This window comes from Protopterus annectens, chromosome 1.part2 (genome assembly GCF_019279795.1).
Source record: "Protopterus annectens isolate FY-2018-M chromosome 1.part2, PAN1.0, whole genome shotgun sequence".
In the NCBI taxonomy this organism is placed as follows: Eukaryota; Metazoa; Chordata; order Ceratodontiformes; family Protopteridae; genus Protopterus; species Protopterus annectens.
In genome coordinates this window covers 943,259,953-943,276,960 of record NC_056727.1, presented here as the reverse complement: position 1 = coordinate 943,276,960, position 17,008 = coordinate 943,259,953, and the positions used below count along the sequence as shown (strand labels likewise).

At 44.7% G+C, this 17,008-nt stretch overlaps 1 protein-coding gene across 1 annotated transcript in view; it reads left to right on the top strand.

Annotated features, from left to right (window-relative positions):
* WDR43 (WD repeat domain 43) overlaps positions 1–17,008 on the top strand; it is a 1,886,673-nt gene that overhangs the window by 898,056 nt on the left and 971,609 nt on the right. The window contains exon 9 of the mRNA XM_044059887.1: positions 1,672–1,758. Within this exon, the coding sequence (XP_043915822.1) occupies positions 1,672–1,758 (87 nt within the window). The remainder of the gene's footprint in view (positions 1–1,671; positions 1,759–17,008) is intronic.

The following is a 17,008-nucleotide window of genomic DNA, read 5'->3' as shown; positions in this document are numbered from 1 at the left end:
TTTTCCTCACTTTCTTCTCTCTAAAACGAGTAGAAAAAGGTCACACAGGGAAACCAGGTGGTTAAAAAAACACACAGAAAAAACTAGCAAAGCTAGACTTTCCACTGTAATTTACATATGTCCCATTTTGCCTCTGATACAAGAGGTTTACGATATCTCATTCTTCTCCCTTCGGGAACGTGGGCATCCAGGTCATCATCTGCTGGTTATCCCCTTACACACAACAGATGGCTAGAACAAATTTACTGTTTTGTTTTCCTGCTTCTTGATTGTCTGCAGCACATATTCTTTGGATACCTAAAATGTGTAGAGAACTGGGAAGCTGTGAGTTGAGCAGCATCATGGGAGTGAGTTGAGAGGGAGCACTGTCTCAGAGTGCTCTTAATGCCTTATGGCTAGCTTATAGTCCTAGAGGTTTATTAAAATGGACATACATCTTACAGACTGTTATGGTAAGTGCGTATCCTTCGTATGTATGGGTAGCCTTACTGTTGGGAGTGCTAGGTCTGCCCACAGAATGATTATCAAGTAAGAAAAACAAAAATATCCATACCCAGAAAAAACTGAATGGAGTAAATAACCCAGAGCACTGCAGTAAAAATAAAAATCCAACAGTTTTATTCCACCACGATAAGAGTTTAGCGCTTTTGTCAAAAGTGCATATATACTTTTGACAAAATCGCTAAACTCTTAACGTGGTGGAATAAAACTACTGGATTTTTATTTTTGGTGTGGTGCTCTTGGTTATTTACTCCATTCAGTTTTTTTCTGAATGATGAATCAAGTGCATGTACTTGTCATCACTGACATTGGAAAGACTGGAAGATAATTCTGGGAAACGTGCACTAAGCCAGGAACAGCAGGTGAGACTGTCTTGAAGACATTGTCTTCCTATTGCCCTTTTTATCCTTTTAAGGAAGAATGTAGCATGGGCGTTTGTCTCATTAACAAGGTATAGCCTTTTTCCTAAACCATGGAAAAAAAATAAAAATGAGACAGGCTGACTCTTATTTGGGATACGAGCATGCAATCCTCTCTTTGGGGAAAAATCCACTAGTGCTAGGGTCTATGTCTGCTGAGCTGTTGGCGTCAGGCCAGCTGGGTGGGCATCTACCTACCTAGTTCTCTTAGGTCATGAATGTTGCTCCAGCAGTGATCCTACTCAAACATCTACTTGTTACAATGAGGATTCTCATAAAACTCTGCTTTTCTGGCCTGAGTGAGTACAGGGCTAACCATCCCAGATATATTTCAGGGGTGGGAACATGTTACATAGATGAATGGATGGAGTTCACCTATGTAACCTGAAGTTTGTTTTATATCTGTTTATTGGCTATATAGTTTGGCTGTTAGTGATGGGCTCTAGCATACATTCTTGCTTTAATTTTGGGATGTGATAGAATACAGTGATACGTGGAAGAACACTCAAAAAAAAATCATCACCCTTGCCCTGAATGTGAGAGGAATCTGACCACATTGTTTGTTTACCAGACTCAGAACTATGTTTACATTTAATTGTATCTGTAGTTTTTTTTTATTTTAGTGTAAAGTATTGTATGCCAGCTGAGAGGAATACTGGATTGCAGCTATCTAGGCTGGATATATTTTGTTAATTTTGTGAAAGAATGACTGTTACTTCTGTCTTTAACCCTGCATGAACTTTTTTCTTAGGCTTTGAACACAAACGAAAAGCATATTTGTTTGGTAAGAGACATCCAGAAGAGTGTAACACTTCTAACAGAGCAAGCTGTGACAAAGGTAGGTTCAGGAAAAAAAAAAACTTAATTTTATAGCCGTGAATTAGCAAGTGAAACATCTGGTAGCACCTGGTTGTGCTAAATGGTTTAGACTCTGTATTTCTTTTTTCCTTTCTGGAAAATGAAGCACTGTTTAAGGCATTCAAAGTGTTTACAGTCATGATTTAGAGGCATTCATAGCAGTCAAACACAGTCTAAGGCTAGCACCTGTCCTGCACTGCAGCTCCATTATCTGCAAATACCTCTTATTAAAGGTTCTTGGGTGCCATCATTGAAATGTGTAGTGCTTTTTGTCTGTATTGAGTAACATTGACTTGTCTTTCTGCAGTATTTTAACTCTAAAGGATTTTCTCTTAGAATATCCCTGTCTGAGTGTATTTTGAATTTTTGTCTTGCTGTCGTATCTGTTGGTTTGCACATTTTATGCAGATGGAGCCTTTTGTATTATCTAGGACTATATTTGCAATCATTGAAATAATAGAACAGCAAGTGTAAATGGGGGAATGCAAAGTGCCTAAAGTTGTGGTACTTTAGAATATTCCTCCTTCAGGATACATCAGTTGTGGACTTGAAAGCAGCAAGATTGCAAGTTGCACTATCCCTCATGTTGGTAGTGCAGGAAGGCAGAACCCTTATAAAACGTTTAGTGTAACTGCAAGTTTTTAAGGTTTACTTTTTTGGGAACTGCTGTGGTAGCGTTGTTGCCTCACAGTAAGATGCTGTCCGGTTAGATTCTCAGCTAGAGCGTCTTCTGCGTGGAGACATGCGTGAATGGACGTACCTTAGTTGAAGGTTGTGCGTCAGTGCTGGTAACTCGGCACGTAAAAATTAACTACCAATCATTAGCGGACCTGAGTTCCGCTGTGGTGACCCTTAACCGGGAAAAGCCGAAAGACACAACAACTTTTTTGGGAACTGCAGCATTTTTTTCAGATGTTTTGGTCCTGCAGGTTTGGATTCCATATTTGGGAACAGAAGCTTCTTAGGCACATTTCCTTGCTTGCTGAACCTTGGCCTTTAGAATCTGTCTTTAAAGATATTGTAAGAAAGTTCTTATGTTGATTGCCAGCAGTGGTAAAACAATCGGTTTTCTTGTGTTGGTCAGGTTACTAGCCAGGACTTGCACCATCAGCATTGCCTTTATTGCTTAAGATGGCATTGTATGAAGTTTTGTGTCAGATTCCATCACTGCACTCCAGCAACCTTCAAGACAGAGATGAGTTTATGGCTTACATCACCAAAGAAGGTTATAGTCATAAAGGGTGGTCAGATCAGGGATCCCAAGCTGGTGAAATATTGAAAAAAGTGCAAGGGATTTGGGATCAGTAAGTAGTAAATGCCACTACTTTTTAAGGAATCCTCTTGCCTGGTTGAGGCCACACCTGCCAAAAAAAATGTCTGGTTGATTACTACTAGCTGTCAGCTTAGACTATCAAAATGCAAGTGAGAATTTAGTATGTCATATACAGTACTTGAAATGAGCCTTACTTGGTGGTGGGGGGGGGGGGGGGCGCACCTCTACTGCCAAGGTACAGGGCTTTCATGTTAGGAAGTATCCCGATCTGAATAGTCTTCAACCTGTGGGGGACTGATCCAGGATGGATCCGACTCGGACACATTTCTCCAGCATCATATCAGAGGTCCAAGCCCCTCCCCATAATGCCCCTGTCTCCTTCCTCCCTTTAGATCTCATTTGCTGCATCTAACATTTGCATTGTGGTCTGTGCTCTAAGTGATTTTTTGGGTAAGTTTTTCTGGGTTTTCTAGCAATCTTTAGTTTTTTCTATCTTTTTTCTATCTTTTCTTTCACTTTTCTTGCTCTTTGCACTCAGGCGTTGGCGCTTTAGTTAGCTATCCAGTTCTTGGAGCCGTAGCCTTGACTCCAGATCTGAGGGGGTGGTTTCTCGGAGCCGAGCCTTCCACTCGGAGTCTCTGAGCCTGGAGGTTTGGCTCCAGGCCCCTGTTGAGCTAGAGGATTATGGACCTGATCATAGCTCCAGGGGTTGGTTCATTCTGCTTTTGACGTGGTAGACAGGGTTCTCTCAATCCCATGTAGACCATTAACGATTTCGTCCTTTGAGTTCATCGTGGCTCCCTCTGTCTCTGGTCCAGATTCCGCCATCCTGCATCTCCGCCCCAGGGAGTTCCCCCACAGGAACAGCTGGATGTTTGAGCCCTCCCCAGAGGACCCCCCCGAGGAGGTTCCTTGAAAACACGTGTAAAAGGAGACACAGACTCCCCTCCAGAGTCTCTCACTGAGAACACTGACTTGGAGGAAGGGGAGGGTTCCCCATCGATCATCCGCAGAGAATGTCTCATTTGGAGACCTCATAGAGATCCTGCAACAGCGTGGAGGGGTGGTCTGCCCAAAACACCAACCCTGACGCGTTGGTGTTCTTGGTGGTTGGCACAGGACCCCCTACATCCTGGGTGTCCCCTCCTACAGATCCTCTGGTGGATCTTGTTGCATCTCTGGCATGGAAAGAGCCCAGCTTGGTGGAGCCCATCCCCAAACACCCTAATAAGGTCCTCGGCGCCCCTTCTGATGAACCACACTGGTCAAAGGGATCCCCTGTCAATGCCATGGTGGTGGGGGCGGCCAGCAAGAAAGAGCTTGCACAGGAGATCTTCATATTCCATCCGCTGGACCAAGACTCTAGGACTTTGGCCTGTTTTGGAAAACAGATCTACACTTCAACGTTCTCCGTAGGTGTGCTGAACGACATGACATGCATTATTAGGCTTCAGCGAGACCTAGTAAAGGAGGTCGCCGAGTCTACCCCAGGGTCCATTTCTGCAGAGAATAGGAAGGTTTCCTCTCGATTAGCCACTTTCACCTCCATTGCCAGTACCTCTATGTAGCTTTTCTTTCATGCGACCAAGGGCACCGCTAGAGCTGCCAGAGCAGGCGTTGCCATCAAGCGTCATGGCTGGCTCCAGCTTTGTACCTTCTTGGAGCCCTTGAAGGCGTCATTTACAAACGTCCCGTATGATGGTTCCACTCTTTGGAAAGACGGTACGTGACACACTGGTCCAGAGCGGGAAGGACGGGAAGACTCTGCCATCGGAATCCCCTTCTCAACCCCTCAACGATCCTTCTCCAGGAATTGTTGGGGGATGAAGATGTGGTTCCGGAAGCCTCCGGGTTATTCTTAGGAAGCTTGGGAGACTCCTTCCCCCAGACGCAGAGGGGGATTTGACAGACGTCACCCTTGCGACATAGGGGTCCGAGGAACCAAGGGTCTCTGGATTGGTTCTTGGACAGGCCCAAGCAGCAGCAGCCATGAAGGGTTGCCCGGCTGCTCGTCACTGGAGGCAGTTGGAGGTCACCTTTTGCTACACCCTACAGCTTGGGAGTGAGTTTCAGATAATCAATGGGGGTTACAAATCATATCCAGAGGATATCCAGTCCCCTTATTTCAAAGGCCAATTCTGCCCAAACACCTCCCGTACATTCCACCCATACAAAGGGAGGCAGCAGCACAGGAAATTTCCAAGCTGCTAGAAAAATGAGTCATCCAGCCCATTCCCCCCGAGATCAGTCCGGATTAGGCAACTCTTCCAGGTTCTTTTTAGTGCCAAAGAAGATGGGGGACTTGAAACCCATTCTGGAGCTTTTAGCCTTAAACCTGTCTGTTGCCAAGACAAAATTCCGAATGGTCATGCTTCAGTCTATCCTGTCCTTTCTGCAGGAAAACGACTGGATGTGTTCAGTGGGCATTCAGGATGCGTACTATCACATTAAAATGGATAGGTACTCTGAGGTTCTGCTGCTTCCGGCTGAGGACCAATCATTAACAGTTCAGAGCGGTATCCTTTGGTCTCACCGTAGCCCCCATGGTGTTCACCAAAGTGATGGCGGTGGTAGCAGCAGGGCTTCCAGGTCTTTCCCCTTCCTGGACGATTGGCTCCCTTGCGCTCCCTCCAAGCATAGTTTGCCAAGCCAGGGATTTACTTATGGAGACTGCTAACCAGTTGGGTGTCATCATAAATCTGAACAAATCCCTGTTAGAACCGGTTCAAGGTCTGGACTTCATTGGAGCCCTGTTAGATACCATTCAGACCAAAGTTTTCCTAACACCAGACAGACTTCAGTCCCTCAAACATAATGTCTTGCACATTCGTCAAGTTCCATCTCCTCCAGTGGAGTTTGTTTTAAGGCCGTTGGGGTCCATGGTGGCCACGATCACCTTCATACTCGCAGCTCGGTTACACATATGAGGATGCTCCAGTGGATTCTGGCTGTCCAGTGGTCATTTCTAGTTCTACCATTGTCTCATCCTATTTGTCTGTCGCGAGCATGCAGGGATTCTCTTCTCTGGTGGATTCAGTCCTCTAGACCTTCTTCGCGGTTGCCCATTTATTCTTCCCTCCCCTCTGACCATGGTGACTATGGACGCCTCCCTACTCAGGTGTGGGGGCGGCATTGCTTGGGAAGGACAGTTCAAAACATGTGGTCTTCCCTGGAGACCCAATTGCATAGCAACATCCTGGAGAATGAGGGTGGTGTTATTGGTGTTGCAAGCTTATCATGCCCATCTTCTTCTAGGGACAGTTGTCATCCAAACAGACAATGTCAGTTGTCTGGTGCATCAACAAACGGGGGGGGGGGGGCAAGGTCTTATCCCCTTTTCTACGAAGCCATGATACTGTTGCAGTGGGCGATCTCCACCAGCCATTTTCTGGTGGCATCGGACACTCATAGGAGGTGCAACATTCTAGTGGGACAGGCTCAGCAGGTCTATCCTGATGCCTTACGAGGGGTCTCTGAATCCTTCAGTAGTGAAACAGATCTTTCTAAAGTGGGGTCAGCCTTTCTCTTCACCTCTCCATCCAACTCTAAGTGCAGCGAGATGTCCTTCAAGGATGCATCTGCAGTCCTTACAAATGGGTTGTCCTGTCGTCAGGCAGCCCTTCGGTCGGCCGGATTCCAAAGTCTGGGTCTGGCCTCGGCTGGTGTCGCACTTCACCCAACGTCATAGCTGCAGTTCTTCGGGTATAAAGGCATCAGCCGACGCCATTTTCCTCAGTCTTTCTTGCCGCGTGGCGCCCGAAGCAGAAGCTGTTCGCAAGTGCCGGTTGGTCAGAACCAGAGATTACTACTACCGAATACTTCTACTACTACCGAAGACTTCTAAAAAGCTAAGTACCCCGTTGGGGACTCTCTCTTGCCTCAGCCGATGTCAGAAAAAGTGAATAACTGTTTAACTTGTGGGAAACAAATACCTCATAAAGATTTCCACTCTTACTGCTTACCTTGTTTAGGCCCAGACCACGACGTAGCAGCTTGTCTAGCCTGTGCTTCTTTTAACCGACGGACGCTTAGACGTCGGTCGGAATTTGCTGAGGAGTTTTTCGGCTCCGCTTTTGCTTACATTATGCCGTCGGATCCTCCGACTACGCAAATTTCTAAAAAGCGCAAGGAAAAGGACTGACACTCGCGGTCCGCGGTTTTGGCCGAAACCGCGGTTAAGCCAACCGCAAGTGTCTTGGTTTCGGCTGAAACCGAGCTCTTGGTTCTTCCTTCAGCCGAAAGCTTACCTCCTACCGAGGCCTCATCCAACCTGGTTGAATCGGCTACTGAAATCCCACCTGCTCTTGCAGGTTCCCAGGATTTATCTGATACTATCCCCTTGGATATTTCAACCCCTGCACGTGGAGCTGCTAGGCCACCTGCAACCATGTCGATTAAGGCCTTTGCCAGGGCTAAAGCAGCTAAATCTGCCAAAACTGTGCCTGCTAAGACCCCCTCTCACAGGCCTAGCTCTAGTCCACAAATGCTTACTCTAGCAGAGGATCTCATTTCTTTGATCCGGGGATCCCAACCTCACCCAGAGGCCTAGAGCAGAGCCCCCTGAGCCAGTTTCTACAGATGACTCCTCTGATGATTCAGATAATTCAAACCCTCCAGAGGGCCCTTTCTCCCCTTATGAAGACTCTGATGCTGAAGAGTCCATTCCTTCTGCCTCTCCGCCTGAGGAATTTTCCTTTGGGGAAACTTTGCATGCTATGAGGGAACAATTTCAGTGGCAGGGCCAGGATTTTTCAGACTCTAGAAAAAGGCTTAGAACCTTTCTGCATTTACCACAGCATAGGCCTTTAGCCATCCCTCCAGTTCTTACTGTTGTGGATGATGCATTTAATGATGCTTGTACTGCTCCTGATTCACTTCCTCCGGCCCCTGCTAAGCCCGATAGGTACTACAGGGTTCCGGACACACATTATCATTTGTATAAGGCTCCTTTTGCAGATCCCGAAACTATCTCCCAGGGACCTAAGGCTGTAGCAGCTACCTCTGCCAAAAAAACCCTCCCCTCTGAAAGGGAATCCAGGGCCTTAGAGAGATGGGGTAAAGAAAGTTTACACTTCTGCTACTCTTTCAGCTAGGGCCTTGAACTGTCAATTCCACATGATCCAGTATCAAGAATTTGTTAGACCAGTTAACTAAAAAGCTGTCCTCGGATGAACCATTAGACAAAAAATCTGTTCAGGAAATGGTACATAACATTCAGCAGGTCAGTAACCATTCCTTAAAATGCGGCTATGATGCACTGGAGGCTTCCTTTAGATCAGCCATGAGTGGCACAGTGATCAGAAGACATGCATGGTTATAAGAGCAGGCCTTACCAGATCATGTTAAATCAAAGCTACTAGATGCTCCCATGGACAAGATCAATTTGTTTGGCTCTCCTGCACAACAGGTGCTGAAGAAGATGGAAGAGAAGGCAAAATCTGTCCAGACAGTCAAAGATTTCTTACAGGTCCAACCTCCAAGGTTTAGCAGGAATTGGCCTTCCAAAAATTGGTCCTTTCCAGACACCTCCAGAGCTCAGAGAGGCAGGAATAGACGCTCAAGAGGCAGGGGTCAATCCAGAGGTGCCTACAGGGGACGTCAGTGGCAGGCTAACAACCAGCGAGGTACAGCCACAGATACAGCCACCACCACTACTACAGGACAATCACAGTGACTTGGCTCTAGCACCGCCTACCAGGGAACAGCTAGAAGCACCCTTAGGCGGGAAGCTAGCCTTATTTTCAGTAAACTGGCATTACATCACAGGAGACAAGTGGATTTTGCAGACAATAGACCAAGGTTACAGGTTTCACTTCCATACTCTACCAAGGAAGAGAGGAATGCCAAACCTACCTCCATATCAAAAGGCAGAAGCTCTAAAGCAAATAACTCACTTACTAAGGATGAGAGCTGTAGAAAAGGTACCATCTATGGAGCAAGGACAAGGATTTTACTCCAGGCTCTTCCTGGTACCAAGAAAAGAAAACCAATGGAGACCTATTCTCGACCTGTCCGCTTTAAACACATACCTCATTGTCCCAAAATTCAAAATGCTGACCCTACAGCAGCTTCTTCCCATGTTGGGCAAGGAGTCTTGGCTGGTAACTCTAGATCTCAAGGAGGCATACCTGCACGTCCCCATACGACCAAATTGCAGAAGATACCTCAGATTTCTTGCAGGATCAGAGCATTATCAATTCTCAGCATTGTCCTTTGGCTTATCTACTGCGCCCAGAGTGTTCACGAAATGCCTGGCATCAGTAATTGCTCATTGCAGGCTTCAGGGAATTCAAATCTACCCTTACCTGGACGACTGCCTGTTATAAGCGGACAACAAAAACAAACTAGCAGAAGACTTGAAAAGGGTCATTTATCTACTGCAAGCACTGGGATACACAGTCAATATAAAAAAGTCAAGGCTGATACCATCCCAAAGGATAACCTTTTTGGGTGCAGAGCTGGACACATCAAAACAAATGGCATTCCTAACAGTAGAAAAACAGGAGCAACTCCCTCTCTACTTCTTGGCATTAACAAAACAGAACCAGCTAACAGCAAGAAAAGTCCTGCAAGCCTTGGGTTTCATGGCATCCTGCATAATATTGGTTCCACATGCCAGACTGCATATGAGAAAGTTACAGTGGTACCTAAGGAATTTATGGTCTCAGCACAAGCACAGCCTAGAAACCCAAATTCCAATAATCCCATGCCTGAAGCAAGAATTCAAATGGTGGGCTCAGGCCTGTCAATCAAACAAAGGACTGCCCTTCCACAGCACTCAACCAAGCCAGACCATCACAACGGACGCCTCAGACCTCGGTTGGGGGGCGCACATGCTGGACAAGTGCATACAAGGCTTATGGACTCAAGACCAGCTGCACCTACACATAAATCAAAAGGAAATGCTGGCAGTAAAACTGGCAATTCAGACATTCAGACCATTTCTTCGACAAGGTCAACTGTTAAGGACAGACAACACCACAGTTATGTGGTACATCAACAAACAGGGAGGCACACATTCGTACCCTCTATGCCGGATGGCAATGGACCTCTGGAATGTGGCCCTGAGCTTCAACATTCAGTTACAAGCAATTTTTGTGCCAGGAAAAGAAAACATACTAGCAGACATACTAAGCAGAACTACCACGGATGCCCACGAATGGATGCTGCATCCGGACATATTCAAAACCATTACAAGAAAATGGGGACTACCAGAAATAGACTTATTTGCATCCCCACGCAATCACCAACTGAAGAAATTCTGCACAAGGACGTACCACCCACTTGCTTGGAAAGTGGACTCCCTATCTTTCAGGTGGAAAAACCTGACAGCATATGCATTCCCACCACTTCCTTTGATGCAGAAGGTGCTATTGAAGATCAAAGAAGACCATCCAAGGATCATCCTGATAGCTCCAGACTGGCCAAGGCAACATTGGTACCCATTACTGAGGAGCATGTCTCGTGAACAAATATGGCCTCTACCCCTGGTTCCCTTACTGTTAACACAGAACAACTACAGCACCCTGCATCCAAACCTGAAAACACTGCAGCTGACTGCCTGGAACATTGCATAAGACCAAATAACCCAAGTTTATCCCAAAGGGTTAAAGACATTATCTTGGAGGCTCGCAGACCCTCAACAAGAAACAATTATTCAGCAAAATGGAAAAGATATCACATTTGGAGTACTGCAAAAGGAGAAAATGTGTCACTGGTAAACATAGCCAACATCCTGGAATACTTGGCAGAGCTCTTCCACAACGGCCTGTCCTACTCTTCCATTAAGATTCATGCATCAGCTATTTCAGCAGAATACAACTTGGATCCTCCAGTCTTCTCACATCCTCTGCTCAGGCAGTTTCTGAGAGGAATTAAAAATGTAAAACCACCTAGGAAGCCACCATTGCCAGCATGGGACTTGAACTTTGTGCTAGAAAAGTTGGCACTCCCTCCTTTCGAACCAGCAGCAACAGCAGAATTACAATACTTATCATGGAAAACTGCTTTCCTGCTTGCAATCACTTCAGCAAGCAGGGTATCTGAGCTACAGGCATTAATGGCAGTACAGCCCTTCCTGATCTTCCATCAAGATAGTGTCCATGAGAACAAATCCTACTTTTATGCCAAAGGTGGTCTCCAGGGTATCTTTAAACCAAGCTATCCACCTACCTACATTCTTCCCCAACCCACACAACAGGGGAGAAAGACTGTTGCATACCTTGGATGTACATAGACAATTACGTTACTACCTGGACAGGACCAAGGGCAATAGAAAAACTGACCAGCTACTGGTAGCATATGCAACAGGAATGGAAGGAAAAGCAATTTCAAAACAGACAATCTCTAAGTGGATAGGAAATTGCATTAGATTTTGTTACTCCTACCATGGGAAGAAAACTCTAGAAAACATCAGCCCTCACTCTACAAGGGCTACAGCCACTACCACAGCTTTTCTACGAGGAGTGGCTACCAAAGACATTTTAGAGGCTGCTACTTGAAGCTCCGTGCATACATTTGCCAAGCATTATAATCTACCTTTATACTCCAGATCCCGAGCTGGTTTTGCCACTGCTGTTTTGCAAGGGATCTTAACTGCACCATAATCTTATTTCTCCTCCTCCCCCAGTTTGGCTATGGTATTCTACCCATTTGTAAGGACTGCAGATGCATCCTTGAAGGACATAGTACAGTTTTGTACCTACCATAAATGTAGATGTCCGATAGGCATGCATCTGCAGTCAGGATTACCCACCCTCCTTCCCCTCTGTGGTACTCCTAGGGTATTTGCCCATCTTGTAGCTAGCTGGGGGAATCTGTTATGGTGTATTTGTTTGTATATATGTACATACATGCTTATTTTTTGTTTGCTCTCTACTATTTGGAACCATTTGCATTTATCCAAATTTAGCCTTCCTAGAGGGCACCTGGCATCTGGGGCAAGAAACACTGAGGAAAATGGCGTCGGCTGATGCCTTTATACCCGAAGAACTGCAGCTATGACGTCGGGTGAAGTGCGACACCAGCCGAGGCCAGACCCAGACTTTGGAATCCGGCCGACCGAAGGACTGCCTGACGACAGGACAACCCATTTGTAAGGACTGCAGATGCATGCCTGTCGGACATCTACATTTATGGTAGGTACAAAACTGTACTTTCTTCACTCTGAACCCCGGGGGGAGTCCCCCAGAGACCCGCTGGTTCATGCTTGGCCCTCTGGTCTTCTCTATGCTTATCCTCCACTTCCCCTGATCCCAAAACTCATTCAGAAAGTGCAACGGCTGGAGAGCTTAGTCATCCTCATTGACCCCTTCTGGCCTCGCTAAGTATGGTTCCCTTCTCTGTGGCCTCATGTAGTGTGTCCTCTGTGGACTTTGGATCCAGTTCTGGATCTGATTTCACATCCCTCAGGGATTCCACATCCAGATTTGGAAAGTCTGAAGCTCACTGCTTGGCTGCTCCAGTTCCCATGGTAGTTAGGACTCCCGGGCTATCTTCTCCAGTTAAGATTTTGGTAGTGGTTCATAAATCCTCCACGGGAAAGGTTTATTTGAGTAAGTGGAAATGTTTTCCATCTGGGCTTCTCAACATTATTGGATCCCTTCACTGCTCCAGTTTCTGTTATCTTAGTTTCTGGCAGGTATTTTTCAACAGGGTGCCATCTTCTCTATGGTTAGAGTTCAGCTGGCAGCTATTTCTAATTTCCACATAGGGGATAATTCAGCTTCTCTAGCCTCTTCTAAGGTCTGTAAAGCTTTTCTGAAGGGTCCTTTTCTTAGGCCACCAATCAAGAAAACCTATACCTCCTTGGGAACCTTACTTCGGTTCTTTAAGCATTGGTTTCTTCCCCTTTGAAACCCGCTGCTTCAGTGGATCTGCAGTTCCTGTCTTGGAAGACAGCCTTCCTGATTACTATTATTTCAGCTAAGAGTGTCTGAGCTTCAGGCCTTATTGACTAAGCCTCCTTACATGATCTTCCATAAAGACATGGTATTTTTGTTCACTAATCCTTCCTTTCTGCCGAAAGTGACCTCAGAATCCAACATAAATCAGATCATCAACCTCCCTATCTTCTTCACGAACTTTCAGAATAAGGGAGAGTATACATTGCACCTGCTGGATGTTCATAGACAATTATGTTTTTACTTGCACAAAACAAATGCCTTTCGCAAGTCCGATCAACTTTTCATTTCCTACTGTAAGCCTCTTTTAGGGAAACCTGTATCAAAGGTAGTCATTGCCCATTGGATTTCTCCGTGTTTACACTTGGCGTATTCAACCAATGGATTGTCTCCGCCAGGTCAAGTTAAGGCACGTTCTACTAGGTCTATGGCTACTTCACCTGCAATTTGGTCCAGAGTTTCCTTGGATGACATTTGCTCTATGACTACCTGGACATCTTCACATACTTTCATCTCCTATTACAATTGGGATCTTCTCTCCAGAAGTAGGGAATCCTTTGACTCCGCTGTGTTACGGAATATCTTTCCATGAGGGTCTCAAGTGTGTGGTAGCTGGGGGCTCTGTTCCACAGGTTGAAGAGCAAATGAAGACAACTTCAGATGAAGTTATGTACTCACCGTAATGTTCCATTTGAGTTGTTGCTTTTCATTTGTCTTTAGCCATCCCTCCCTCCTCCTCCCTGCTTTATATGGGATGTGTGGTGGTCTGGCTGGAAAAGGCATGGCCCTTTCTTTGGCATAGCTGGTCATTTCTTATGATACTATCTGGGTTATTGTGCCAAGGGGTAAGGCATTGTGTCAGGTTGGGTTGCTATGGTGAGCAGCAAACTGTAGCTGAAGGGAGGAAGGAGACTGGGGTATTATGGGTAGGGGAGGAGCTTGGAGCTCAGATCCAATGCTGGAGAAATGTGGCAGAGTCAGATCTGTCCCAGGTCAGTGTCCCAGAGGTTGAAGACAAATGAAGAGCAACAACTCAGATGGAACGTTATGGTGAGTACATAACTTTTTTCTCAGCATTTATATAAAAATATATTTATCCCCTGTTACGAGAAGAGCTAACTCAGACTACATATGTGGTCCAGGTCAGTGTTGCACACATCAGGCACCATATCCATATCTCAAGGGCATAGGAATGTGCTTGTGGACCCCTGCCTTTGGCATGTCTCTAATGCTCAGCATACATTTTCCTTGCACATAATGGAGGTAACCTGTATGCTGAGCACAGGTACCCTTTTCACCTATAATCCTCCATTGCTATGCCTACTACAGTGGCTCTACAGCATGCATTTGGTTTACTTTTTCATTGAGGCTGTCCGTGCACCATATATGAGGCATTAACATGGAAGTTAATGTTTTGGCAAGCTTCTCTTAGCTGCATTGTCTGTGGCCACAGTTATCAAGTAGAAATTGAGTGTCAAACTAAGGATTACGGGATGAAGCTGTTAACAAGTTTGTCAATCATCTGAGTCAGATGCCATGCTAGGATCAAGAATGTGCTGGCAGTCTGAGGTGGAGTGATGATTACAACCCCCCCCCCCCCCCCCCCAAAGTCAAGCCTGATTCACTGGTTGAGGAGACATCAGTGGTACCTTCTACACCATTTCTCAGTGGTGGCTCTCCTGAAGGAGCATGATGTGATTTTAGGGTCAGGCCTACAAAAATTTTGATTTGCATGTATAACTTCATTGCATGTTATTCCTGACCTTGGGTATGCTGTTGCAGGGTACCTGATGTAATTTGTGTTACTTCTTGTTTTAGGTGATATCAGTGGTCCCCACACTAGAATTAAGGGTTGTAGATGGTTCTGTTGCTCTCAGCTTCTTGAGGAAGGATCATTCAAAGGAGACAGAGTTGTAACATCATGGAACTACCTTGGGGGGGGGGTCCCCTGTAATTGCTAAATTTTATGTTTTGAGGTATTTATTGCAGTGCTGGTGCCGCATGTCTGTCTGGCTACATACGAAATTTAGATCCTGAGCCCCTCACACCCTCCTCTTTTCTACCATTGAAACAGTTTATGCTTTTAGTGTTGCAGTACTGATTCTTGGGATCTTCCTGCCATGTAGAAGCCCACGACCATCCTGATTTCCACAGTCTTTGCATCATCAATAGATGACTTGGATCTGGACATCAGGGTATAAGGAGGTCATCTCTGCCATCTTCAATTCTTTCTAGGTGTGCAGTCCGATGTGCTTTATATATTTAGCACTACTTCTGCTTTGATAATTTAAAGCAGTATCCCTGTTTACTACAGGTTTATTTAAAACTTTTGGTCTCACTACTGCAGTATCAAATTCAGCATTAACATGCATATTACCCACACCAGTTGAATTAGCTTCTATAATACTGTTGTTACATACGACACTATTAACATGAGGTGACTCTATTGTTTCCAACAGTTTAAATGAGCAAAGCAGAAATAATGTTAGATTGTCTGCGGTCTTTTTTTTGAAGAAAGCACTCCCTATCAGGCAAGAGAAACGGATAGGGAGGTCCTGCAGCCGCAAGAGAAATGAGGCTAAAATCCAATCCGCGAACTCAAATCAAAGGTCCACAAACACGCAATCGAAAATGAATAATTTAGTATTTAATTTGTCATCTATTGAATTGACTAATGAGCAAATGTCTGTTTTAAATGTTCTTTCATTCATTCCAGCTACTAAAATAGATTTGGTTGAAACTATTTTAGATTTGAAAATGTTTGCTAGAAATATTACGTTAAACTATTTTCAAAGATAAGAAAGCTGAAGTGTGTGCGGTATGTGGTTTTAAAAAGCCAAGTACTTTTACACCTGATAAATCTCCAGCAATGGAAGCCTTTATTAAAATGTGAGGATGATTTAAGGAAAAGTTTTTTAATGAAAATTGTAAGTCCAGCTTTTTTAACTTGTCATTTAAGGAATATGAGGCATTAAATATGTTGACAAGAGCCGAGCACTTGTTTATTAGATCAGCGGACAGAGGAGGAGGGATAGTTGTCTTTGATGGACTAGACTATTTGAATAAAATGCATGAAATACTGTATGTTAACACTGTGTATGTAGTTTTGCAGAAATATCAGGTCAATGGTATTAACAGACTGAATTATGTATATGATGTGCTCATGACTGATCAAATAGGCTATATTCGTTATACACATTTCTCTTTTGAACATCCCACTATACTGGTGATTTATGGTTTGCTGAACGTGCATAAAGATCCTTTGAATCTTCCCCTTAGGCCTATTGTGTCAGGTAGAGGTTGGCTCACTGAGCCACTGTCCATACATGTCGAGAAACAGCTTAGGAATATTTTAAACAAAGTGGAGACTGTTTTGAGGGATAGTAAGCAATTCTTGGAACATCTTTAAATGTGGGCCAAGCATAAAGATGAGAATGCAAGAGGTATGTTTTTTGTCACCCTGGATGTGCATTCTTTATTTCCAGTAATTCCAAATGAAGAGGGTGTTGAAAATGTAAGACAATTTCTTACTAGGGAGAGTGGTTACTCCAATATGAAGATTAATACAATCTGTGCCTTACTAGACTTAATTCTGGAGAACAATGTTTTCCTTGATGAATCCGAATACTTCCTTCAAATAGTAGGAGTAACTGTGGGCACAGCATGTACGAACACACATGCCAATTTACTTCTTGCCAATTGAGGGAAAGAGTTAGTTTTCAGTAATGATATGTATAAAATGCATGTTACTTTTTATAAGTGTTTTGTGGATGACATTTTTTCATTTGGCATGGCACTGTAGTAGCTCTAAAGAATTTTAGGCTTTATTTGGAGAGTACAACCACGTATTTGTCCTACTGTTTCCATTATTCTGTGGAAAGTATTGACTTTCTTAATGTTACATTTAGTAAGAACATATTTGGCACTTTGTCTACTAAGCAATAATAGAAAGAAATGTAGGAAGACTATACAGCATCAGTCTAGTGTGCATTCTAGACACACCACTGGGAATGTAGTAAGAAATCGGGTACTGAGGTGCAAGAGGCTGTATACAG